The sequence below is a fragment of the Panicum virgatum genome, chromosome 7K, assembly GCF_016808335.1.
Source record: "Panicum virgatum strain AP13 chromosome 7K, P.virgatum_v5, whole genome shotgun sequence".
Taxonomy (NCBI): domain Eukaryota; kingdom Viridiplantae; phylum Streptophyta; class Magnoliopsida; order Poales; family Poaceae; genus Panicum; species Panicum virgatum.
The window spans coordinates 2,565,088-2,592,120 of NC_053142.1; the positions used below are offsets into that span (position 1 = coordinate 2,565,088).

General features: G+C 48.5%; 2 protein-coding genes across 2 annotated transcripts; one reads left to right on the forward strand and one right to left on the reverse strand.

The window, feature by feature from the left end:
- Positions 1-9,771: 9,771 nt before the first annotated feature.
- LOC120639556 (probable glucuronosyltransferase Os04g0103100) lies at positions 9,772-13,228 on the forward strand. Its single transcript, XM_039915411.1, has 4 exons — positions 9,772-10,975; positions 11,438-11,690; positions 12,063-12,275; positions 12,789-13,228. The coding sequence occupies exons 1-3, from the start codon at positions 10,242-10,244 to the stop codon at positions 12,231-12,233; spliced, it is 1,158 nt and encodes a 385-aa protein (XP_039771345.1). The 5' UTR covers positions 9,772-10,241; the 3' UTR covers positions 12,234-12,275; positions 12,789-13,228.
- Positions 13,229-13,787: 559 nt separating this feature from the next.
- Positions 13,788-16,865, reverse strand: LOC120639557 (eukaryotic translation initiation factor 3 subunit M-like). The gene is made up of 9 exons (XM_039915412.1): positions 16,519-16,865; positions 16,289-16,427; positions 15,973-16,185; positions 15,720-15,864; positions 14,917-15,067; positions 14,693-14,802; positions 14,501-14,598; positions 14,308-14,377; positions 13,788-14,176 (listed from the first exon to the last, which is right to left on the reverse strand). Exons 1-9 carry the CDS (start codon positions 16,748-16,750, stop codon positions 14,087-14,089), a joined length of 1,248 nt encoding a protein of 415 aa, XP_039771346.1. The 5' UTR covers positions 16,751-16,865; the 3' UTR covers positions 13,788-14,086.
- Positions 16,866-27,033: the final 10,168 nt, after the last annotated feature.

Consider the following 27,033-nt stretch of genomic DNA (forward strand, 5'->3'; position numbering starts at 1 on the left):
CCCCTCGCCAAGGCTACCATTGTTTATTGCGTCAACGTTAGTGCTGTATATATGACTGCTAATCCCGTCCATCATCGTCGCACGAAAGCACATTGAGATTGATATTCATTTTGTTCGCGAGAAGGTGGCTTTGGGAGAGATTCGGGTCTTGCATGTCCCGTCTTTTCATCAGTATGCTGACATCATGACTAAAGGACTTCCTGTCCAATTGTACACTGATTTTAGGACTAGTCTTAGTCTTCGTTTAGCTCCACCTACGACTACGGGCGGGTATTAGAGATATATTGTTGTATTTCCTTGTATTGAGTTTACTTGTACTCCAAGCCATACGGCAATATATAATAGAGGTCACCCCTCTCCTTTGGGTGTGTGGTGTTTCCCCAATTCTCTACAGCTACTCACTGCTTCCATTGCTCTGGATCATTCCTTTTTAGTTTCGGTGCACTCTCATTTGCAGCAATCCAAATTTCAAATCACCTTTCCAGACATCTGATATCGGCTGATCTGATGAATAGTATTCGGCTGGTAGAATGAATAGTATTATGTGAGAGGAAATAAGCCGAAACAAGCCGAGACAAGCCGAGAGCCGATCAGCCTCACAGTTGTTTGTTTCTTACACTGCATCTAAAGTCAGATGCATATTCTATTAAAGTAGTGTGCAAACCTTTGCATGCTCTCTGAAAAAAAAACAGGAAAGAAGAAGAGAAGGTCGCTGGAAGAAATGCACCTCTTTGCAGTTATGTTAGTTCCTTGGAAACAATCCATCACTGTCTGTGATGGCAAAAAAAGTAGGAGAATTCAGTTAGGAAGAGAGGTCTGATCGGTGGCTCCTGTATGTGTGTGATGTATTGTGTCGGTGTTGCTGCATGCAATGCCTTCTCCTCAGTTTAACGAGGCCTTCGATTCTCAGTTGTGGTACCAGTTTTTCAACCATCGTACCTAATATCCGGTAGCCGGTATCCAGTGTTTGGACACACTTGCTCTCTGAAAACATTTTTCATGTATGCATCTGTTCATGAACTTTATTTCAGATAGAGAAGGCTGTGGAGAGGGGGGGACGACCTAAAAGAAACAAAGGTTAGGTAGCATGTCCGTGAATTTTCTCTTTTTTATGAATACCTATTTCTTGCATTGCATCCAAAGTCTCTGCTAAAAAATTCTCTTAAAGAAAAGCACCCAAATCTTTTGCGTGATCTCCAAAGTAAAAGGTCAGCTGGAGATGCTGCTGATATGGCAATTCCATCAAAGTTTGGTGTCTATCCACGGTAGCACTTTTGCTACCAGTGTTGTTGCTATGATCTAGGAGAACACGATGACCATGCATGCATCGCTCCGCTGCACAGTTTGACGAAAAAAGTTGGCAAATTCAGTTAGGAAGAAAGGGCCAATCGCCACCTGCTAGCTGTTGCTCTCATCAATCATCTCTGTCTGACTTGGAACCAACAAAGCCAAATGGAAAAGGAGTTGAAGACTTGTTTATGTTTGGCTACTTCCTCTCAGGTTGGGCCCTATATTCTGGTATGGTTTGGTGTGGTTTGCTTGGTGATGGCGATGGCGATGTATCCTCTCGAAATCATATCAGATCATACACAAGTACTACCTAGGTGATGATGGCCAGCTTTGCATGTTCAGATTGATTTGAGACTGATCAGCAGAGATGATCAGATGCCGCACCATGCATGTGAGTGAGATTGGTTAGCAGATGATGATCATTCGAGTCTGGTCGTTCAATCTCACTGGGGTTGGGATTGCAATTTGTCGAGCAAATTAATAAGAAGATCTCTAGATGATGTCTAGCTAGGCTATCTTTTAATACAAAATCCGATCCCTCATGAATCATGATCAGTTCGGGTTCTAGCCCCCTGCTTTAAATTAATATTGCAGGGAGATCTGCCTAACTTAATTGATCATCATCATCTATTAGGGCAGCAGAAGATTGATTATGTACCTTGATTTGGAAGAACAAAATAGCTAGGTTCATGCTGAAAGGATCAAGATGGCTACGAGGGGGTAAATTAGACTTAAACAATTTTTTCTTGCAAAAAATAAAACCTACACAAAATTCTAATCACTCTAAACCTTAGAAAGTATGGCTATTCTAGCCGTATCAAAGTTATGCAACGTAGTTCCAATCCTAAGCATTGTAATTCTAGGAATTGAAATTGCAGAAAGTAAAGAGAGGGTTTAGAACACCGATTTTTTTCCTGAGGTATCGAAGAGTCGGCACCCTCCCTAGTCCTCATAGGAGCACGCGCGCAAGGACATCACTCCCCCTTGATCCATGCGAGGATTTAGTGCTCTCTAATGAATATCTATTCTCCAACTAACTCCGGGTTGGCGGATTCATAACCGAGCACGACCTTCTTGGAGCTTCTCACAAAACCCCTTCTTGAGAGCTCACCAAGAACAACACCACCATGCTATCTTGGTGATGCCGATCACTAAGAGTAATAAGCAAAGAACTTGACTTGACCTGCACAAAACCAAGAGAAAGATGGATGCACACTTGCTACTCCTTAAGCACTAATGAAGTTCTTAATCTTCAATTAAGAACTTTGCAAATCACTTCATTGTTGCCTCACTGCAGTGATCCCTTTTGGCACAGGCACAACGGTCACTAACAGCTGACCGACTGATTCAGTCTTAGTCGTTTCTTCACAATCACCGAACCTTATTGTCATTCCAGAGAGGTCTGCACAAGAGTTAACCATCACCGACTGATTTATTTGGTGGCACACTGATAACCTCATTAATCTATTGTTCCATAAGATTTTTCTCACAACACAGTACCACCAACTAATTTGATCTTGCCTCAATCATTAGGCACCGAAACAATCGGTCGTTCATTAGCTTTTCACTGAGCACCGAATCATACTGTAGCATATTGCATAAGAGCCGAGGGTTACCGACTGATTTGGTGACCCCACATGTACCTGACAGAATTAGTCGGTCAATTGAAACCGTGTCTCGTGAGTTAGTCTAACTACTTGTCCAATTCAATTTCATTCTAACTCATATTTATCCTTCTCATGATCATGGCTTAGTACCAGATTTTCACAAGTGTGCATCACACCTATCTCTAGGCTTATCTGGGTCAAGTTACTACTCCTTCCCGCCTTTATAGTACGGCCAAAGGAAAAACAACATCCTAAACTACTCTAATCGCTAAAATCAAATTAGGAGCCTAGATGCTATTTCACATGTCTTGTAGCAATACATATATGTGACTTTCAAATCACGGTACCTGCCGGTATGTCTCTTGGAGTTAGATGTTAATAGGTCGTTGCACTTAGCGATGGCAACAGAGCGGGTTCGGGTCAGATATCCGCGGGTTTCGGGTCTAGCGGATTCGAGTTCAGGGATGATTTCTCACCTACGGTTTTCGGGTTCGGGTTCAGGTTTGGTTTTTCATTGTGGATACCAAATGGATAATTGTTTTGAATAAAAACTCATATTTTATAGTATACTTAATAACAACTTAGTTTATTCTAAATTGATTTAGAAAATTATTTACTATTTATTGCCTCTTGTTTACATGTGTGAATGTTATATATGTCATGTATATGTTTATAGGAAATACTTATTGCTCTTACTATATTGCCATATAAAATGGATTTCGGGTATCCAATTGGGTTTCGAGTATCTGTAGGTTCGGTTTTGGGATGAATTTTCAAGTTTGAGTTTCGGTTTTGGGTGCCCAAACCGATCCGAACCCGACCCGTTGTCATCCTTAGTTTTACTCTTGAAAAGTATTTACATATATCCATCTCTTAGATACAACTGATAGCTACAGGCAGAAAAGACGTTCTTCCTGGTGTTCTACTAGTACATATAGTTGGCAAATTCAGTTGAGAAGAAGACACGATCGCCGGCTGCTGCCATCAGCGTGTCATTATCAAGTGCGTGCGTACGTCTTTGCTGGTCCCATGCATTCAGTGTAAGTCAATTCAGTTCTCGTATATGGTTAATTGGCCGTCTGGTTATCAATTAGCTTGTTTTGGGTGATTGGTCAAACCATGGCCGTGCATGCTGGTTGACAAACACGTCGTCGTACTCGTATAGCTAGGTATATGGCTTTCTCATGTTGAGATTAATTGGTTAACCAGGCCGGGCGAGATCCTAAGCTGATCAGATGCCACCATGCATCCGGGCGTTGGCATTAATTAGTACGTACACTCTTCCTTTCTTTCTCTACCAAATTAGATATAATGTACTACGTACATGCATACTCTCTCTTGCTACTACGGTACTACCCATTGTGAGATTGTTCGTTCTTCTCTGTTACTAGATTGTTCATTCTATGTTACTACTTAATCTCACTTGGAACTATATATCTACTCCCTCACTCCGAAAATATAAGCATTTTTAGTTTGTCCTAAGTCAAACTGTTATGAGTTTAATCAAGTTTTTTTAGAAAGTGCTAATATTTTGAATGTCAAATAAAAATAATTAGATTCCTTGTGAAATATATTTTCATAATTTATTTATTTGATATGTAAGATGCTAATTTTTTCTCTATAAATTTAGTTAAATTTAGACTACTTTAACTTAGGACAAAACAAAATGCTTTACATTCCAAAAAAATAAATACTTTAGGTTTCAGGACAGAGAGAGTATGATTATATTATTATTGGGACTTGTGCAGAAAACAATAAGTTTGTTTCTTCAGTTGTTATACTCCACGCAAGCCCACATGCATGTAAGATTTGATGACATTTAATTTATATAGCTAGGCTTCTTTTAATTCTGAAATCTTATGGCACATGGGAGTAAGCTAGGTTGACTCAGCATGGTGGTTAATTAATTTGGCCCCCCTATGAGCGTCAAATATTGCAGGGAGATCAAGCTGCCAACAGAAAGTATATAGGATTGATGTCTTGCAGGTTATCTCATATTTGGCACTTAAAATATTTGGTGATATAGAAGGGCCTAGGAGCATGAGGAAAGAGAACGTACTCCCTCTGTCTCACGAAGAATGCAGTTCTAGTTTTTTCTTAAAAAACCAAATTAGAGCATGGCATGAAAAGAATCACATTCTCATTTGTTGACCAGGCGTAGTTAATTTGGCAAGCAAATAAAATCTGACCACTTAATTAGATAGGTAGTTGAGATTCAATCCCTAAAGTTACACTTTTTATAAGATTTTTTTTTCAAATGTTAGCATTGTACTTCTCATGGGACGGAAGGATAGTACATGTATATACGTTGACCCGCGTACTGGATCGTATGTGAAATCATTTGACAACTTTGCTCCAAATGCAACGCTTGATTGTCAGCGAGAAAAAAAAATAAACAGCAGCGAGGAAGACGAATGGGTCAAAAGGATGCTCTAGGGGTGCCGCCTTTAGAGCAAGGATTATGGTTTAGCCGGCTGCTGGCTGTATAAATGCCACCGTAAAGAGGATTTAATAGAACAACCTCAGCAGCAACCAGCGGCGCAGCACATGCACCAATAGAAGTTGCATGCGCGCCCATCCGCCTGCGGCGCTTCGCCATCCACCTGCTGTACGCTCTCTTCTTTTCTCTCACTCACTGCGTTGATTTTTTCTGACGTGGCTGTACTCCCCGCCGGCCTTGCTGCCTTAGGTCTGGTTTAGTTACCTTCAAAATTTTAAAACTTTACAAGATTCCTCATCATATCAAATGTTTCAACGCATGCATAAAGTATTAAATGTAACTAAACAAAATAACTAATTACACAGTTTCTCTATAATTTGCGAGACGAATCTTTTGTGCCTAATTAACCCATGACAAGATAATAATTATCAAATACAAATGAAAGTGTTACACTACTTTACGCCCAAAAATTTACGCATCTAAATAGGGCCTTATAATACTTGTTCTTGTTAGTTTGGTTTCCGACCAAGCAAGAACGCGATCGGATCGGTGCATGACTGATGTGTTCGGCTGCTAGGCTGCTGCAGCTGCTTGCTGCTGGCAGCTAGGCGTTGGCGCGGCTGCTGCTGGCTGCTGCAGCTGCAGCCTACTCCCTAGCAGCCGAACACAGTGAAACTAACGAATGATGCGTCGTCCGTTCCAGAAAACAGAAACAAAAATAAGGGGGGCAGGGCCCTGCTCTGCTGCTTTGGAGTTTGGAGTACAGCTAGGTAGGTTAGAGCAAGTATTACAACGAGCTAGTAGCCGGCTAAATCCTATGTGGAGGAAAGAGAAAAGAAGAGAGAGAAGGTAGCAGGCGGCTCGCTTACCGCCCGGCTGGGAGAGGCATCTCAATCACTGCTCGTGGGCCTCCATCGCCTGAACCGCCAGCATCCAGCCTGCAATGGCGCGGAAGCAGGCGCAGAAGCAGGGCATGCAGCCGACCAGCGGGCTGGGTTATTGCGCTTGCTCTTAGCCTTTCTGTCAGTACGTTTCCATCCTGCACAAGAAACTTGTGCACTACTAGTACTTAGGTAGTATATTCTTCTTCGATTCTGTTCCGTTGGCATCTCCTCTTCATCTTTTCTTTTTCTTTTTCCTCTCAAAACAAGTGTTCTTTTACCTTTCCTTTTCTCCTTTCACAAAAAAAAGACCTCTATAGATTGATTGAGACAAGAGCTACTGTGCCTTTGGGAGTGATCCCAAGTTCACTAACTTCTGTTTTTGGCGAATCAGCTTACCAAAACCCATGCATGTATGTACGCATAAATAGCGTACCTAGGATTTGGAGAAGAATATACCATAACAATTTTTATATATAATTCGGTATAATAATTCATATACAAAACAGTATAATCCATATATTTGATTGTATGGCTAATAATTTTGGAATAGAATTTTAGTATGCCATGGTATATATGGCCACCCACTAGAAACACCACTGGTAAATATGCGTGAAAATATTGAGCCTTAAAATCTAATTTCAGTCATTGGACTAGCACGCTACACCAATTTTGAGCCTTAAAATATGGAATCAAATATTGAAGATCATCCAACTATTTAAACCGGATAAGTTTGGCCCTCTACGTGGAGTTATCCGACTCTTATTTGTTCATGTGTAATAGGGGTGACTACAAGCAATAAAACACTCGGAACATGAATGAATAATATCCCAAAGAAAACTCCAAATAGAGCACCAACATAAAAGTTAAATTTTTGAAAAGAAAATTAATTATTTGTAGTTTAAATATTTTTTTCTAATCTATCTATATAACTAATCCTGGTGCATTTCCTTGCACCAGGAGGTGGCCATGTCGGCAAGAATGTATGGGCCATCGGATCGGCCGATCCAACGACCAGAAACAATTATATATAACTAATCCTAGTGCATTTACTTGCACTAGGAGGTGGCCATGTTGGCAAGAATGTATGGGCCATCGGATCGGCTGATCCAACGACCAGAAACAATTCTAGGGCATTTGACCCATATGTGGGACCTGTCGACATGGGTCCCACATGTGGGCCCCACCATGGGCCTTGTAGGACCCGACAATGTGGGGTCCCACAAGTGGGCCCCACCATGAACCCACGGAACCCACAAGTGGGTCCCACCATATGTGGGGCCCACGGAACCAATTATATGTGGGGCTTACTATAGTTTTTCAAATAAAAAAACCTCTGAACTCTGATAAAATCAACCCGCACTCTACCTACGTGGCTCCACATAAAACCCTATGAGCTTTGGTAAAATCAATTTGCACTCTACGAACAACAAATCCACAGAAAACACCCCATGACTTCTGCAAAGCCAAACCGCTTAATGTATATTGGTGATGGGTTAAATCGTCTTACACATTTACACACTGCATATACCACAACATTGACACGTATGATGACTGCCACATACAAGCTTTCTCGCTACGGACGCCTGGGGACGTAAATTTGGCGAAAAACCCCTAAACCTTCGGTGAAATCAACCCGCAGTCCATGGATGGAAATTTTACAAAAAAGCCCCCGGACTTTGTGAATATCTACAAAAGACCACCTAAACTTCAACGAAATCAACATGCACTCTATTGATGGCAGCTTTATAAAAAAAACTCTGGTCCTTGGCGAAACCAATCTGCACTCGACGAACATCAAATTTACAGAAAACCCCCTAGAGTTTTGCGAAACCAACCTCCTTAATGTGTATCCGTGACGGGTTTAATCGCCTCGCATATTTACACACTGCATATACCACAACATTAATACATATAATGACTGCCACGTACAAGCTTTCTCGCCACGAACGCATGGACGATCCGTAGACAAAATTTTATAACCACACACACACACACATATATATATATACACACACACGTGACGGGCCTCTCGGGAGCGCCAACGGCGTAGCATTTTTCTAGTAATTTCTTAAAAATGATAACTATTGTTACCATCCAAAGGATCCTGACGTTATGTCCATATATAACAAATCTTCCGGAGATGATAGATATAGTTAAGAATTAATCTATCAGATGAGAACGGCATACGCAGCATGTATGTATCCAAACAAGCATGCATAATCGGTGGCAGCCTGTTACGTTCCATGTGCAGACGGGTCGCGGTTGGCTACAGCCCGGCTGGTCAAAACTATTTGAGAGGAGAGGAGAGTGATGCTGACTTTGGCTAGCTTTGATGTTGGGAATACTAGTTTTTTTTTGAAATTACATAATATAACTCACATATTTACAAGCACGTATATTTATCTCTATGAATACACGTACACAAATTCTATCTATACAAGTATTTTTGAAGACTGAACCGGTAAATTATCGAAATTGACAAAGTCACTGTAGACGTATCGATGTCGGCGAGAATGTCTACTACCACTAGAAGCATAACGCCGTCAAATATTAAAATATTAATTTCCATGTGGAGTCAGAACTACAGTAGAATTTAAGATGCCAGCTATGTGACTCTTTCGCTACTTTTTTTTTTTGAATACTGACTCTTTCGCTACTTGATGTTGGGATTTCGAGCTGCCTTGCCTCGCCGCCGATGAAACGAATTAGAGCACACCGGCCGGTGTAGTACGACGTCGGGAGAGGTGGGCCCAGCCCATCTGAATTGAGAATAATAATAATATACACGGAGTATATCTATCAGTTGGGCCAGTACGGCATGGGAGCAGAGCACCGCCGACCCAGCCCAGACCGAGCAAGGACAGAGAAGGCGTGTTGTGTTTGAATGGTTTGACCACCGGAATCGGCAAGGTCATCCATCCCCACTCACTGATCACACGGCTACCAGGTCGGTCACTCACTCAGTACCAGCTGGATGGCAGCATCCGTTGCTTCACCCATGTAAGTACTACCTTAGCATCGGTCTTAAATAAAAAGGGGCACTTGTTTTGTTAAGTACTATGTACTAGGTAGCGATTAACCAGATTGTAACAGTCTAACAGATTGTACTACTAGCATTTGACTTGATGTCGCAAAAGCACTTGTCTTATAAAGCAGCAGTACATTAGCAGTCAGAGAACAGGTTGACAGAACCACATCACTCCTCCTCAGGTTCAGAGTTGATCCACAGCGCATCGCCCACCCACGCTGCCTGAGCTGACAGAATCTCACTCACTCGTTTCTCAGTTCCGGCAGAGTCAAAGCTCCCGACAGCTCACAATAACGCGTTAACAACACATTGACAGAGGCAAGCAATGAAAAACAAAAATGACAAATAACCAGTAGCAGTAGTAGTAGTAACTGCTGCTGCTGCTGCTGCAGCAAACCCCTTCCGTTTCATTTTTTAGGAAAAAAAAAGAAAAAACTTTCCTTCCGCGGGTGATGCGCTGGGTTGCAACTGATTGCGAGCCAAAACACACGGCATTTGCAGGATTTGGGCTGCTGCTGCCAGATTTGGACGCCGTCTCGTCTCGTCTTCCGGCTGCCTTCTTCTTCTCCTTCCTCCGCGCTTCCCTTGATCGCTCGGTTTTCTTTTCTTGGTCAACGCACGGCGACCTCGCCTTCCCCTACCCCGGGTCAGGGGTGGCTTCTCTCCTCTTGTCTTCCTCCTCCGCCCCCCACCCCACGCCACCAACCCCGACCAAACTTGCTTGCCTTGTTTCTCTCTCTAGTCTCTCCCCTCCACCACCTCCGTCGGATTCGGGCCCCCAACTCCTGCTGCTGACTTCAACATCCCCCGCCATTCGCGCCATGATTATTCCTCCCCTCCTCCCCTGCCCTCAGAGCTGCTGCTGCTGCTACTACTAGATGCCCGCCCGTTGCTGATCCCCACCCCATCCCATCCCTTCCCTCCCTCCCAAGCCAAGCTCTTCCGCTCTTCCCTTCCCCTCAATCCAGCTCAATCCTCCCCAAGGGGCATTCATGGCGTCCATCCGCCGGCCGCACTCGCCGGCCAAGCAGCACCTGCTGCGCTACCACCACCCCTTCGCCTCCTCCTCGCCGCCCTCCTCCCCGCTCCGCCACTCCAGCTCCTCCTCCAGCTCCCTGAGGACCCACCACCACAACCTCTACCCGCACCCCTTCCTCTTCCTCTCCCGCCGCCCACTCCCGCGCTTCGCCGCCTTCTTCCTCCTCGGCTCCTTCCTCGGCCTCCTCCACTTCCTCTCCCACCTGCCCCACACCCCGCACATCCGCCCCGCGGACCCCGTCGCGGCCGCGGCTGGCCTCCGCCAACACCTACAACTCCCCATCCGGGTACCAGACGACGACGACGCCGATGACACAAGGAAAAAGCTGCTCATCGTCGTCACGCCCACGCGCGCCCGCGCCGCGCAGGCCTACTACCTCAGCCGGATGGGCCAGACGCTGCTCCTCGTCGACCCGCCCCTGCTCTGGGTCGTCGTGCAGGCCGGCGAGCCCACGCCCGAGGCCGCCGCCGCGCTGCGCCGCACCACCGTCATGCACCGCTACGTCGGCTGCTGCGACAACCTCAACGCCTCCTCCTCCTCCTCCTCCTCCGCCGACGACCTCCGCCCGCGCCAGATGAATGCCGCGCTCGACCTCGTCGAGAACCACCGCCTCGACGGCATCGTCTACTTCGCCCACGAGGAGGGCGTCTACTCCCTAGACCTCTTCCAACGCCTGCGCCAAATCAGGTACAGAACGAGCTCCCCTTCGATTCAGCTTCGCGTCCTTCAGATTAAGTTTTAGGAAAATTGATCTTGTCAAACACGCTGTACATTCAATTCCTTCTTCCGGATACCAAATAAAGCGACAGCGTGATGTCTGACCCAGTTTTAGGAAAAGCATCAGAGGAAGGAACCTTCCATTTGCTGCTGTGCTGTCTGAACTGACCGACTGAAATATCGAAACCACAGCTGCTGACGGAAGATACATAGGAGCTCAAAATTCTTACCATTTTTTTTCTGTTTTCGAGCTCGTTGCTAGGGTGGTAATTCATCCTGTATATTTAGTACTGTTGAGCTCAACAAATTTGGCTTTAAAGTCTGACAAGCAAAAACATGAGCAATAAAATATATAGAATGTTCTTGAGATAATTGGTTGCTGCATAGTATAAATCAGGCTGTTGACTTATTGCAAACTCTTGTGATGATTAGGAGGTTTGGCACATGGCCTGTTCCAGTGGTCTCTGAAAACAGAAAGGATGGTGTGGTTCTGGAGGGCCCTGTGTGCAAGCAGAATCAAGTTGTTGGATGGCATACAAGTGAAGGTCACAGCAAGCTCCGGAGATTTCATGTTGCTATGTCAGGATTCGCGTTCAATAGCACCATGCTCTGGGATCCCAAGCTGAGGTCCCATGTGGCCTGGAATTCAATTCGCCATCCAGAAATGGTGAAAGAAGGCTTCCAAGTGAGTTGCATGTTTCTTTCTTCCCTTTTTTTTTATATGTATATATTCTGACTCCTCAGTTAGGACCATACAATGTTCTGTTCTCGTGCATCTGATCTGGAGACTACTCTTAATTCATTTTCTGAAGAATCTAAATAGAAAATTGATCTCCATTTTGTCTTTTCTCCACCATTATTATACAACCCTGGATATGCTAAATTTCATGAAAGTAAAAGGCTGCAGTGGAATAAAATAAGACTAAACAAATAGCTGTCCAGTGATCAAACACATGGTGATCGCCAAATGGAAGACCTAACTGCTCTCACGTTTGTACTTTGTTTCTGATGCCTTTCTGCTTGCAGTATCACGGCTGAGATGGTTGTTACTTTGCAGGGAACCACGTTTGTAGAGCAACTAGTGGAGGATGAAAGCCAGATGGAAGGCATACCTGCTGACTGCTCGCGTATAATGAACTGGCATGTGCCATTTGGATCTGAGAATCTTGCCTATCCTAAAGGATGGCGAGTTGGGACGAATCTGGATGTGATTATTCCTCTTAAATAGTACCACCAGCTATGTTCAACAAAGCACTAACTCCTTTGACAGGTTAGTTTTGTTCCTTCCAGAAATTTGCTTTGGTTCTCTACACATGGATGGGTTCTTAGTTGTTACATGCTTCAACTTGACGCTAGCATATATACAAAAGGGTTCTTCTGTTCCTTCTCGTTTGTCTTTAGTATTTCAGTGAGATCAACACCACAAATCACAGAAAGTGTGGCATCTCAACGCAGACTATATTAAATCAATTGACTTATGATTGTGACACATTTCAACTTTTATGATCTGCCTTGAGCCCATAAGGTTGATAACAGCCAGCTGTTACTGTCTATTTCCTCTTTGTTAGGTTCAAAACATAATTGTCATATCACCTATGCTTTTCATTTTTGCAATTCAAAAGGTGTTTGTTAGATTAGCTCTAGCTTTTTGGTAATATAATTCAGACCGTTACAAAAGCATCAAATTATCTGTAGGAGATTTGCTGACCTGATTGATTGGGACGTGATCCAAATTTTTAGTTGTTTGCATTAACCTCAGCTAATCATCGGTACTGTTTTTCAGGCATATACTGTAGAATTAAAAGCCATGAAGCTTTGGCTTGAATAGTTCAGAGGAATCCCAGGGTTTGACTACTTTCAAGAAGCAGCTCCTGGAAAGAGGAGGCTTCAGGTTTTGCACAACCTCATGCAGAATTTCTGCTGTTATAGTCAGAATTTTTGGGAAATATTTTGTAGGATGAAATTAGTGCAGCATCACCAAAGAAGCCAGCCATTTCGCTGCAAAGCCTGTTCATTGTATTTGTACATGTTTGTATTCATTTTTTTAGTTCACAAGCCAAAAGGCGTTCTGCATAGTTACTGATTATTTCAGGAGTTTCAGTTAAAGCATGAGTCATTTTATTTTGAAGTGCTGAATTTCTTGTTCTTGTGAGTGATCTGTAAAATGTGCTGAATTTCTTGTTCTTTTGTGATGATCAGTAAAAGCTATTGTTGTACCAGATAGTAACCTGCTGTATTTCAGAGCAACAGCCAATATAAACGCAGTTTGTGTTCATTTTTGGTTCAAAAACAAAAAAAAAAGTATATTTACAGAAGCTTACATCCTGTGCATATTGGATCGCCGCAGGAGCAGTAGCGCTGGGTTGTCTCGGGGGAGAGTAGTTCACTATTACTAGTCTCATCTTTTGCTGTTCTCGTAATGTGTAATACAAAACTAAATAGCAAAGGGGTGCGCTCTAGCACGTTGTAAAAACTCTTTCTTCTATCTTAATACAAAGATGCACAATTCTCTTGCGTATTCAATAAAAAAACATCCTGTGCATATTACTTCATATAAGTTCAATACAGGCGTCTCTCAATTTTTAGGGGCAGATAAAAATATTTTCTTCTGTTGAGATGCATGATATAAAAATCTTTTAGGCGTACAAAAAATATTGGCTGTGGTAATTTCAGGTTCAGAACATAAATATAAATAACACAAATGCATTTGACTACAACCCTGGGTACAGCACCACTGAGGGCGGGTTTTGGGGCTGCAAAAATATTGTTGAGATGTTTTGTCTGCGTACAAGTCCAAGTGTCCAACTTAGTAAAATAATGAGGATATCACCAAAATGCTCAGACCTAACACAAGTGGATGATCAAAACCTAGAAAGGATAACAATTAGGAATTAACAGTGAAGAAAAATTATCATGGCAGACTGCATCCTGTCGGACAAAATACATGCAACAATGGTGTTCAGGAGCATGCATTGTAACTGAAATCTATCCAGTACCATCAGTGCCTAACTCAGATTACAAGTTGTCATACAAAATTTCTTATCTAATCCCTCGAGCTATAAACTCCCAAACTCGCCTAAGTCAGTGGATCGTCAAGCCATGCATTGCTTGTGTGTCCTCTTCAGTGACTTTGTTAGCTTGGATTGTGTTTATAGCGCTCGCAATGTTTCCCTGGATCACAGTTTTCGGAAGAAAAGTCAATTAGGAGCACAATAAAAGCAAATAGGTCAACACGCCAGAGTAGGCTCTCTATATAAAATGTGCTGATCAAGTTGCAAATTCGATGTGAACCATGAGATTACCTTCCAAACTCCAAGTTTTGTGTGCAGACCCTGCCACTGTGGCATCCCAAATATCCTCTCCGTCTGCCGACTGAAATTTGCACATAATAATACCACAAATTAACCAAAACAATAACAGAGCATCCTATGACAAGCAGAAGGATTCAGACATAAGATATTAAGACGGCCTTCAAAGTCCTAGCGAAGTAAATACCTGACGATGACAGTCTGGTTAAGCTGGTCAACCTTGCAATCTAATATCTTGAATGCTATTGCTTTCACAATCCATTGTTCCACCTCATCATCATTAATCTAACAAAGCATTATCAAAGTTAAATCAAAGCTACAACAAGGTGAATAAAATTCATTTGATCAAATGGAACAGTAACAAAATAAGCTAATTTACCTGAAGTGATTCAGTGATTGCTGAATAAGGGATTTCAATAGAGCAACAGCTGCTCAGATCGAGCAAAGATATGAGGCGCATTTTGGTTATGCACTCCTCATGAACCAGTCCTGTCGATTGTTCATCAAAAATCAAAGAAATGAATCCAAATATCCAAGATGTATGAGATACTTGAATTGGCAAGGGAAAAAAATCATTAGCACTGGTCCAGCAGGAGAACATACCGTAATCTTTCAGCAAGGCAGAGTTTGCAGTCTGAAACTCTAAATAGGAATCAAGCCTTTTAGTAAGGAATATCTTTAGAAGTTCATAAACCAACTGATACTTTTCATCCTTCTCAAGCTGTGCAACAGCTGGCATATTGAGCAGATCACACTGTAATTACAAAAATTTCCCATCAATCCAGCACATTGATCGGAGGTACATAGCCAGTTAAGGATTTTATGATATGGCCACCATATTCATAGATATCAAGATTAAAAATTGCAACAACTGAGATATATTCAGAGTTATTGTTGACATACAAGATATAAGGTTACATTATGGTATAGTGGAAGGATTTTACAACATAAATGGTCAAAGAAAAAACACAGCTTGTAATCTACCCCTATGTCAAATCTACGAATTCATTGGCTGCATATATCCACCAGATGGATATAGAGGTATATATCCACCAGATGGATATAGAGGCTGCCAGTTTATCCTTTATCTAAAAAAGATCTACCAATTTATAATCACACAAGTTTGGGCCGGAGAAGATACTGAGAGAACAATTGCTGTTTATATGCAAGATGGATAAGATTAGAGCATCTTTTGTCGGCGAGACTAATGCCATACCAAATTTAACATTCTGATCAGACAAATGCACATCTGGATAAATGATATAAGAACAGGGAGCTACATTGCAATTCAAGAAGTGAGACACTAATGAATAGCTCAGGAAAAAAATCCTTCTTAGGAAGGATATCCCCTGAATCTTCTCATAGAAGTGAAATTTACAGAGGCATAGACTGGAGCAAACAAGCACCTGAAAGAGGTTAGACGATTTAACAAACTCAATAATTGCAGCAACAGCCTCTTCCTTTGCATCACCAATTGTAGCAGAGTCATCATCTGACCCCTTGAAAGTGGCGAGGTACTTGTTGAGAAATTTGAAGTAGTCCTTTGTCATGCTACCCATGAAAAAAAAAATGTCAAACTGCATCAGTGCAAAACCTCACCAGACAAGTAGTAAACAAAAGTAACTTGATGATCAGTAGCAAGCGTCAAGCGTGCCTCACCCCTTGTGATCTTTGAGGATCCTAGTGATGGCAAGGTACAGCTCCCTCTGCTCTAAATTTCCAATTCCCCACTCGTTGACGAAGCTGTCGATGTTCTTGAATGACGGGATGATGTACTCGGCAGCCTTTCCGGCCGTGGCGAGCTCAAGAGCCTTCTTGTAAACAAGTGCCTTGAAGTAGGGGCTTGGAAGCAGATTGTACAAGCTGAACAGACTACATGCATACATTTGGGAACAGCATTGTGATTCGTAAGCGAACAAGCATCCGAAACAAAGATCTCAGTTGACAGAATGGTTTACTACTGGTTGTTGCTTACACTTTGAGGCGCAGCGCCGGCTTGTCGTCGGGCTGCTGGGTGAGCTTGTCGCAGATGAGGTCGGTGATCTGCAGCGCCTGGTCCTCCGACCCGGCCTTGGTGACGAGGCTGCAGATGACGGAGAGGACGCACTCGAGATCTGCAAAAGCCGAGTTGGGGTGTCAATTCCCCCATCCAGGAGCAAGCAAACCAAATCTTGAATTGGAATAGAAAGAGAACAAGGAGGGTGCCTTTGTCCGGGACGCGCGACGGGGGGGTGAGGAGCAGGTCGGCGGAGGCGAGCATGAGAGAGGCCATGTCGAGCCATCGCCCCGCGAGGATGTGCTCCTGCGCCTCGAGGCAGAGGCGCGTGACCTCGGGGTCGGCGACCTCCGGGCCCGCGTCGGCCCAGGCGAGCTCCGCGGTGAAGCGCACCACGGCCAGCATGGGCTCCTCCTCCGTCGTGTTCACGATCGTCGCCATCTTGTTGTTCCTTCGCCGCGCGTGAGCCGCCGCCGCCGCCGCCGCCGGAGAAGGTAAGGGAGGAGGACTGGAGGAGACGGGGCGAGATTGCGAGGGTTTCTCGAGTCAGTCACCCAACCTCTCAACACTCCAGCCGTTGGATCAAGAATCGACGGCCCGTGGTAAACTCTTGTGCAAAACTGCAAACTCCAAAGGACACGGCAACTGCAGGTTACTAATTGCACCCTGTAAAAAAAACTCGACGATTCAAATTCATCAAACTTAATCTGTCCGTCTCCAAAAGAATGCAACTATCCCTTCCCGATGAGTCAAACAATTTAAAGGTTGATCAAATTTATATAAAAATTTACTAACATTTATATCTTCAAATATATTTAGTATAAAAGTATATTATATGATTAACCTAATGATATTTGTCGGTACCCTGTAGCAGGGATACCCACTCCTACTGCGGCAAGGCAGTACCCGCGTAGTTATCCGTAAGTACGCGCAAAGGACGGAGTAGCCAGGCCCACGGACCAGGCTCCTTCCTCACCAGGCCAATGGCCCCGGACCTGTTCTCCGCCTGGGGATGGGTCCAGAGACGCCACGTGCCCCTAAGGAAGGGAAGCTCCGTGTCGACAGCCGAGGCCTCGGACCCCCCATAGGGGTCCGGGACCTCCTGCGTCCATCCGGACCTCCCATACTGCGTGGGGGTCCGGAGCCGCCACGTGTCCCGGGGGCACGGGTTCGAGCGCGAGCCTTCCGCTGGAAGACTCGCCCATCCACCGCATTAAATGCAGATGGTTGAGGCGTGCTCTACCGCCGGGGCACGCGGGACAGCCTTTGTCAGCCTCACTGTGCGCCGCGTATTACCAAGGTACACAGTGTAGCCGCCTGTGCCGCACCCGCGCAGAGCCCGTCTGCAGCATTAAATGGATACGACGGCACGGCACTTTTCCATCATGCCGCCTACGCCGCAAGCTACACAGCCTGTTCAGCTACGTGGCAGGCGACGCTACTAGCTACGTCTGGCACCGTCCCGACAAGACAGCGCCTGGACATGATGAACGAGGGACTCCAGGAGCAGGCAAGGGAATCCAGGAGAGAGATCTCCTTTGCCTGCGACGCCATAATGTATGAACAGTACGTTATTTTATACTACATCGTTGGGTCCACCTGTCGGGGACCCAACAACCATGTACGCGCCTCCCTTGAGATATAAAAGGGAGGCGCTCGCTGTGCACTACAGGCTCGAACGGACACACAGCACACAAGCTCTCTCGAACTCTCTCGAGGGAAGGCAATACAACACATAGTGGACGTAGGGTATTACGCTCCGGCGGCCCGAACCACTCTAAATCTTGCTGTGTTCATCGTGTTCTTGAGTGAGATCGATCTAGGACTAGCTAACCCTTGAGTACACACCCTCTGGGCTAGGGCGGGTGCCTTCCGCCACCCGGCTGTGGTTTGCAGCACCACGACATTTGGCGCGCCAGGTAGGGGCCTTTAGCTGGTCGCAGTTCATCTCTTCCTCGTCTCGATGGTTCGTGTGGATGACGTGGAGATGACAGAGGGTGTGGCGTCCTCCACGCCACACGCCTCTCGCGTTCCTGGTCCAGGGGCAACTGTGCCTGTGGAGCAGCCACCGTCGGCGGCGGCGCGCGCTGCTCGCCGGCAAGAGTCAGGGCGCCCATCAAGGGCCCCCTCACAAGCTGCGAGCGGCGGAGCGCTGGCAGCGGCTAGGGAGTTGCTTCGCAACCCCCCGGCTGAGGCAGCCTCGCCAGACGCCCTGAGGCAGTGGCGGGTCGACGTTGACCGTCTCCTCCACTTGGCTCAGGCCTCCCCCAGTTCTGCAAGGACTGGGCAACGACCTCCGCCCGGCAACGCGGTAGTACCTTACCGCCAGCGTCAGGGTGGTGCATCGGCGTCCGTGCGCTCCCCCACCGTGACGGGTGCACGAACAGAAGACCTACGGGCGGAGCTCAACCGCCGGCGCGCAGGAGAGGATGCCCGCATCTCCGTCGAGAGGGCGCGAGAGCGCCGTCTTAACATTGAGGGCCGCAACCTCAATGCCGACTTGGACGTGGTGGCGCCCAAGCCCCCGGTGAACGCCCGGATACAGTCAGGCGCACCAGTGGCTGGGGTGGGCTGTGCTGTACTGGCGGACCACCTCCGCGCCGTGGCATGGCCGTCCAAGTTCCGCCGTACCTGCCGGAGAAGTATGACGATACCACTAACCCGTCGGAATTCCTGCAGGTGTACGTTACCGCCATCACAGCGGCTGGTGGTAACGGCGCCGTCATGGCGAGTTACTTTCATGTAGCCTTATCTGGGCCAGCCCGGACCTGGCTCATGAACCTCACACCTGGGACGATCCAGTCCTGGGAAGAGCTCTCTGCGAGGTTCACAGCGAACTTCGCCAGTGCATACCAGCAGCATGGTGTGGAGGCACACCTTCATGCCGTGAGGCAAAAACCCGGAGAAACGCTCCGGGCCTTCATCTCGCGCTTCACCAAGGTACGGGGTACCATTCCTCGTATCTCAGATGCATCTATTATCACTGCCTTCCGCCAGGGGGTACGTGACGAGAAGATGCTCGAGAAGCTGGCGACGCACGAGGTGGAAAGCGTCACTACGCTTTTCTCCCTGGCAGACAAGTGTGCCAGGGCCGCTGAGGGCCGTGCATGGCACTCAGCCCCCCAAGATGGAGACGCCAAGGCTGGCGGCTCCGGTGCTACCGCTCAGGGCGGTGGCAAGAAGAAGAAGAACAAGAACCGGAGCCGTGGGGAACCGCATTCTGGCGGACCAGTCGTTGTAGCAGCAGCGCCAGCAGCGGCGCCGGCTGCAGCAGCAGCGGCTGGGGGCCAGAATAGACATGGCAAACGCCCTCGTCCGCAAGGTGGAAGCGGAGGTTCATGCCCAGTGCATCCCACCGCTCGCCACAGCGCCGCTGACTGCCGCGAGATCCAGAAGCTCGCGAAGCGGGTCAGTGGGCGGCGTGAGCAGTCTTCCAAGGACAGTTCACCCCCTCCTCGCCAGCGGCCTGGCAAGGAGAAAGCCTCCAACAGCGGAGCCGCTGCTGGGGAGAAGGAGCTGGGGTACCAGTCCCCTGCTCGGGAGCTGAAGGGCGTCTACCACGATGACGACTCTGATTCCGACAATGGCGACCGCCGCAAGAAGCTGTACGTAATGTACGGCGGAAGCTGGGAGCTTGTCTCCCGGCGGGACGTGAAGACCCTTCGCCGAGAGGTCCTTTCGGTGAAGCTGGGGGTCCCGAAGGCGGCGCCGCACCAGAGGTGGATGAACACCACCATCTCTTTCGGGCCATCCGACTGCCCAGAGAATATGGCCGGAGCTGGTGTACTACCTCTAGTCACCGCTCCTGTCATATCCAACGTGAGGCTCTATCACGTGCTGATCAACGGTGGGGCTGGCCTCAACGTCATCAGCTATGCAGCGTTCAAGCAGCTGCAGATCCCGGAGTCCAAGCTGACTCCCTCTCGCCCATTCTCCGGAGTGGGCCCACATCCGGTGTTCCCTCTGGGGAGCATCACATTGCCGGTCACGTTCGGGACCGAGGAGAACTTCCGCACAGAGAGTGTTCTGTTCGATGTTGCGGAGGTGAACCTCCCGTTCAACGCCATCATTGGCCGACCGGCACTCTACCGCTTCATGGCCATTGCTCATTATGGGTATTTGGTCTTGAAGATGCCTTCCTCTGCCGGAGTCCTCACCGTGCAGGGTGACCGCACCGCTGCCGTCGCTGCAGTTGAGAGACTGCATGCTCTGGCGGCAGAGGCAGCACGTTCTGAGGGGGATCCATCCACCTCGCAACCCAGGGCGCCTGCAAAGGCTCCCAAGGTCCAACCGTCCGATCCGGACCATGTTCCCGTGAAGACGGTGCAGATTGGAGCGGACTCCGCCAGGACCACCCGCATTGCGGGGAACCTGGAGGAGAAATAGGAAGACGCGCTCATCGCTTTCCTCCGGGCAAATGTCGACGTGTTTGCCTGGGAACCGTCACAGATGCCCGTGATCCCCAGGGAAGTGATCGAGCACAATCTGAGGATCTACCCCGACGCCACGCCGGTGCGCCAAAAGCCTCGGAAGCAGTCCGTGGAGCGGCAGAACTTCATCCGTGAAGAAGTCCGCAAGCTCCTACACGCTGGCTTCATCGAGGAGGTCCACCACCCCAAGTGGTTGGCCAATCCGGTCGTCGTCCCAAAGGCCAACGGGAAGCTTCGGATGTGCATCGACTACACCAGCCTCAACAAGGCATGCCCTAGAGACCCCTATCTTCTTCCACGTATCGATCAGATCGTGGACTCCACCTCCGGGTGCGACCTTTTGTCTTTCCTAGATGCATACTCTGGTTTTCACCAGATTCAGATGTCTAGAGAGGATAGGAAGCATACTGCCTTTGTAACAGTAGATGGGCTTTATTGCTACATTGTCATGCCGTATGGACTAAGGAATGCCTTACCCACGTTTGTACGAGCTATGAGCAAAACCTTCTGTAATCTAATTAGAGATATCATTGAAGTTTATGTCGATGACATTGTGGTCAATACTAAGGTGGGGTCAACACTAGTGGAGGACCTGTCCCTCGTCTTCGACCGGCTCCGCGCCACACGCACGAAGCTAAACCCCGAGAAGTGCATCTTCGGCGTCTCAGCAGGGAAGCTGCTGGGTTTCCTGGTCTCACATCGAGGCATCGAGGCAAACCCAGCCAAGATCAAGGCGATCGAAGCGATGAGGCCTCCTGGCCGCATCAAGGACATCCAGAAGCTTACTGGATCTCTCGCTGCTCTTAGCCGCTTCATATCGAGGCTGGCTGATAGGGTCCTTCCCTTCTTCAAGCTATTGAGGAGGTCCGGTCCATTTTCTTGGACCGAAGAGGCTGAACAGGCCTTCTAGGAACTGAAGCAGCATCTCACCTCGCTGCCAGTATTGGTAGCTCCAGAGCCCGGTGAACCGTTGTTTCTGTATCTGCTGCGTCTGCGGAGGCGGTCAGCATGGTCCTGGTCGCCGAAAGGACGGAGCAAGCTCGCCAGGGGAACACCAGGGTCTCCCTGGCCAAGGATGGTGAGCCGGACCCCGAACACGGGGGCCCGTCAGCCTCACCTCAGCCTGAAGGTCTAGACCCCGCACAAGGGGGTCCGGAGGAGCCTTGTGCCAGTGGGAACCCAGAACCACTAGGGGCCCAAGGACCCGACAAAGCAGACAAGGGCGAGCCAGACCCGGCCACCAGGGTCCGGACCGTCCAAAAGCCAGTCTATTACGTCAACGAAGTCCTTCACGAGTCAAAGGCCATGTATCTTAAGACGCATAAGCTTATCTATGCGATACTTATTGCGTCCAGGAAACTGCGCCACTACTTTCAGGCACACCGGGTTGTCGTAGTGACCTCTTACCCGCTAAGAGCGATCTTGCACAACTCCAACGCCACAGGCAATATCGCCAAGTGGGCAGTGGAGCTGGCTGAGTTCCAACTGGACTTCCAGCCTCGCCATGCAGTCAAGAGCCAGATCCTGGCTGATTTCATAGCGGAGTGGACTCCTTCCCCAAGCAATTCTGGGGGTCCGGACGTCAACGCCGGACCCTCGGAGCCGGAAATCAGGACACCAGTCTTCACCGAGCCCCACTGGATGCTCTTCTTCGACGGGTCCGCCCACGAGAAGTGGGCCGGAGCTGGTGTGGTCCTCATCGACCCAACCGGAGATCAGCTGAAGTACATGGTGCACCTTGAGTTCAAGGCCACCAACAACATGGCGGAGTACGAAGCTCTGATCTTTGGCCTGACGCAAGCCCTCTCATTGGGGGTCCGGTAGCTTCTGGTGAAGGGGGATTCCCAGCTAATCATCAAGCAGGTCCGAGGGGATTGCAGCTTCAACAATCCCCAGCTCGCGGCATACCTCATGCACGTGAGGAAGCTCGAGAAGGACTTCGACGCCCTGGAACTGCAACATGTTCCCCGCGAACTCAACTCAGCAGCAGATGATCTCTCCGCAAGAGCATCTACCTGGGCATCCATGCCCGAGGGCGTCTTCGAAAGACGGCTGCTGAGACCTACCGCCCAGCCTGCCGAACTGGGTGAAGGGGATCAAGCTAGCACCTCGAAGCTAACAATCCCGGCGGCATCCCACCTATGGTGCCCAACCTGGGCTGTGTGCTCTGTTGAGGATCCTGGTGACCTCGTAGAGCCACTCCCACCTGCTCAGAAAGCTCCCGATGCATGGATCTCCGAGATCCGGGGCTACCTGAAAGATAACATCCTCCCTGATGACGATGTGTCCGCTGAGCGCATAGTCCAATTGGCTAAACGCTACGCGGTGGTAGAAGGGGATCTCTACCGCCGTGGCGCCAATGGTGTCCTCATGCGGTGCATTTCCCAGGGAGAGGGCCGCGAGTTGCTCGCGGAGATCCATGGAGGCGAGTGTGGAAGTCATTCCTCATCTCGCACGCTTGTTGGCAAGGCCTTTCGGCATGGCTTCTACTGGCCAACAGCACTCCAGGATGCAGTTGAGCTGGTAAGGTCCTGCAAAGCATGCCAATTCCATGCAAAGCAAATACACACACCGGCTCAAGCTCTGCAGATGATTCCGCCCTCATGGCCATTCGCTGTGTGGGGCGTGGATATCCTGGGGCCATTCCCCCGGGCTGTCGGCGGGTACCAGTTCCTCTATGTCGCCATCGACAAGTTCACCAAGTGGCCGGAGGTTACCCCTGTGGTGAATATCACTAAGAAATCAGCAGTCGCATTCCTCAGGTCCATTATGTGCAGATTTGGCGTCCCAAACCGCATCATCACGGACAACGGGACCCAATTCAAAAGCAGACTCTTCCAGGAGTACTGCGAGGACATTGGCATCCAGCTATGCTTTGCGTCCGTGGCACATCCCCGCAGCAACGGACAGGTTGAGAGAGCGAATGCAGAGATCCTCAGGGGACTCAAGACCCGCACCTATAATTGCTTGAAGAAGCATGGTGCCAGATGGGTTGATGAGCTTCCGTGTGTGCTATGGGGCAACCGGACCACACCCAGCCGAGCCACCGGGGAGACTCCATTCTTCCTGGTCTACGGGGCTGAAGCATGCCTTCCCCCAGAAATTCACCTGGGCTCACCACGGGTCCAGGCTTTTGACGAATCCATGCAGGAGCAGCTGCGGCGTGACGACATGGACTTCGTTGACGAACGAAGGTGGCGAGCAGTAATCCGAAATGCACGCTACAACCAGGCGCTCAGGCGCTATCATCAGTGGTTCGTGCACAGTAGGGAGCTCCGGGCTGGCGACCTCGTCCTCCGACGGATCCTGATCTGAGAAGGGCTCCACAAACTTTCCCCCAGCTGGGAGGGGCCCTTCAAGGTTATAGATGTATGCCGGCCCGGATGCGTTCGCCTTGCCACAGAAGATGGAGTGCCGCTGCCCAACCCATGGAACATAGAGCATCTGCGTAAGTTTTACACCTAGGCAGAGCAGGGAAATAAACTTTTCCTTTGTAATAAGATAGAGTTAGCGTGCGGCCCAGAGCGGTTGGGGGCCACCCTCGTAAACCCGACCTCTGGCATCCATCGCACCGTCGGCTAACGCGCGGCTCAGAGCAGTAGAGGTCCGACCTCATAAACCCGGCCTCTGGCATCCATCGCGCAAGCCATGTACATCAAGATTGCAAAGGAAAGATTTTCTCCCAGTTCTGTCTTTGTGTCAAAATGTAATTTCGCATTCTGATTCTAGAGATTTTACCTTTCTAAGCCCCGCGTGGACCTCTACTCTTGTTGCTACAACTAAGATCTGTATTGAGTCGTTGGACTGCCGTACAGATCCGGACCCTCTTGCTGCTGGGAGAGAGGTCCGGACCCCTAAGAACCAGCTCTGGAGAGGGGGTACATGTTTCCTGGGGTGGTCCGGAGCCCTGTGTAGCCGCTTAGCCAGTTCCGTACCCAAAGCCTACACACTCCACCACCCTGTGACAGTACCCTAGTACCCGGGGCTGGGTAATTAGAGGTCTGGACCTAGTTCCAGCTCAAGAGTTGGCTTCCTAAGTCCTACATGGCATGTCCAACCCTATATCTCAAAGGATCGAGTACAACAAAGTGACCTCACCCACTACTGCGAAGGGTCTGGGACGATGAAGCCAGGTCCGGAAAGATCGTGCTATTTCCTGGAGTGGTCCGGAGCCCTGTGTAGCGCCTTAGCCTGGTCCCGTACCCTAAGCCTACGCACTCCACCACTCTGTAACAAGCACTGAGCTACCTGGACCTGTGCGTCTAGAGCCCCGGACCTAGCACCAGCCTGGGACCGGTCCAGGATGAGTCCCGCGGGCCTACTACTAAGCTGTAACTTTGAAGTGGTACACAGATTAAGCCCTAACTGGTGGTAGCCAGCCTCAAACAATTGAGCCTGCCTACCAGGGGGTCCCGGCATCCGCTTCGAAGGTTTCATGCAGATCAAGGTCCAGTCTCAATGGTAGACAGACTCAAAACAACTGAGTCTATCTCCCAGGGGGCCCGGAGCATCCGCTTTGTCCCAGACATCATGAATGGATTCTGCATTCGTCAAACAGCTAAGTTGCAGTATCATTACTACCGTATAAGCGAATGTGATTCTTCTCTCTGTAGTTCTGTATGCTACACAGGGAACGAGACGCTTGCTTGCCTTGCAAACTATGCGGCACCTATGCCCAAGGAGGTCCGGAGTATCTTCTACGGCTCAGGTGGCAGACAAATCCAAACAACTGGACCTATCCGCCAGGGGGCCAGGGCGCCGGGGTACTACATACCGCAAATCAGCAACTGACAAACAGCTAAGTTGAAGTTTTCTTCTATTCCAAAAATTTCAACTAGTACAATGTTTGTTACATAATGCAAAAGGAAAAAGATACAATGCCCAGCTCAAGGGTCTATAGGCTCCCGCTTGAAGTAGGCGGCAACGAAGTCGACGACCACCTGCACGCTGTCCCGAGCGGCGGCCTCCGTCTCCGCTACGGGGCCATCGACCACGGGCGCCAGCGAGATGGCCGGGTCGTGGCTCCGGAGGCAGGTCAGGGTGTGCTCCGCCACCATCCGGATCAGCTCGCGACCCTCGGCTTCGAGCTGGCCAGCAAGGACCGGCCCCAGACGCTGGAGCCTATCCGAAGCAGAATTCAGCACTGGGAGGGCGTCAGCTATCGAAGCTGGCGGCTCCGCCACCTGGATTGGGCTCATTCCAAGTGGCACCAGTGCTAGGCTCGCTTCGGTCGCCCAGTCAGCGATCCACTGGGCCTCCACACGCTGGTCCTCCTGGTGCTTTCGGACCGCCTCCTGGACCGCCTCTTGCACCCGGGTGTCCAGAGCCGCCTTGGCCACCTCCACCTCGCGGGACCTCTCCTCGAGCTCGCGGGACCTCTCCTCGAGCTCGGCCTTCCTCTTCTCCGACCACTCTTTCAGCTTCTTGAGGGAATCTCGCTGACGCCCAAGTTCCTTGTAACACCACGGTGTTAGTTTTGACGCTAATACCGTGATTAATCGCTAATTAAGGTTAAACACAATTGTTAGCGTTAATCGAGTTCGTGGTAAAACATTGTTTAGCAGTGTTCGATCTCGTTTTTCTCCGTGATCCGAGCTTCAAATCAACTTTCGCCCAAAACAAAAGTTGTAGCTCTTATCGTTCTCTACAACTTCTTTTTTGGCCAAATTTCATGTTCCAATGTAAAATTTGGAGCTTGGGACAGTCAAAGTTGGCTAAAAATCCCTAAATTTGGTCCCTGTGCTTCCCTGTTTCACCACTGTGCGCGGCCACGCCGCGATCGGCGACGCGCCGGCGACGCCACGCGTCGACCGTCGCGGCAAACCTCGTTCCCCGTGAGCCATCTTATCCACTCCCAGTGCCGTCCCTATCCGAACCATTTCCCCTCCTTCCTCGCGTTCACGCCCAGCCAAGCTTGTAACACCCTAATTCAAATTTTCAGCTTTAATAATAAATTTAATTGGTTTTAATTAAATTTCTAAGGTTTTTGGTGATTAGACTTGCATTTAATCTAATTTTGATCCTAAAGTAATTAAAATTTATTTTAGGGCTAACATGTTTGTGCATTCATGCTGATGCATAATTTTATTGATTGAGGGTGGTTTGAATTCAAGTTCAATTTGAATTCAAATAGTTTGGGTTTGGTTTGAAATAGAAAAGAGGAAAGAAAATAGTAAATAGGAAAGGAAACCGGAAACCCAAAACCAAAACCCAAACCCTTTAGCAACCCGGCCCACTTCTTCCCTCACCCCACTTCGGCCCAGCCCGCCACCTCCTCCTTCCTTCCCGCCCGTG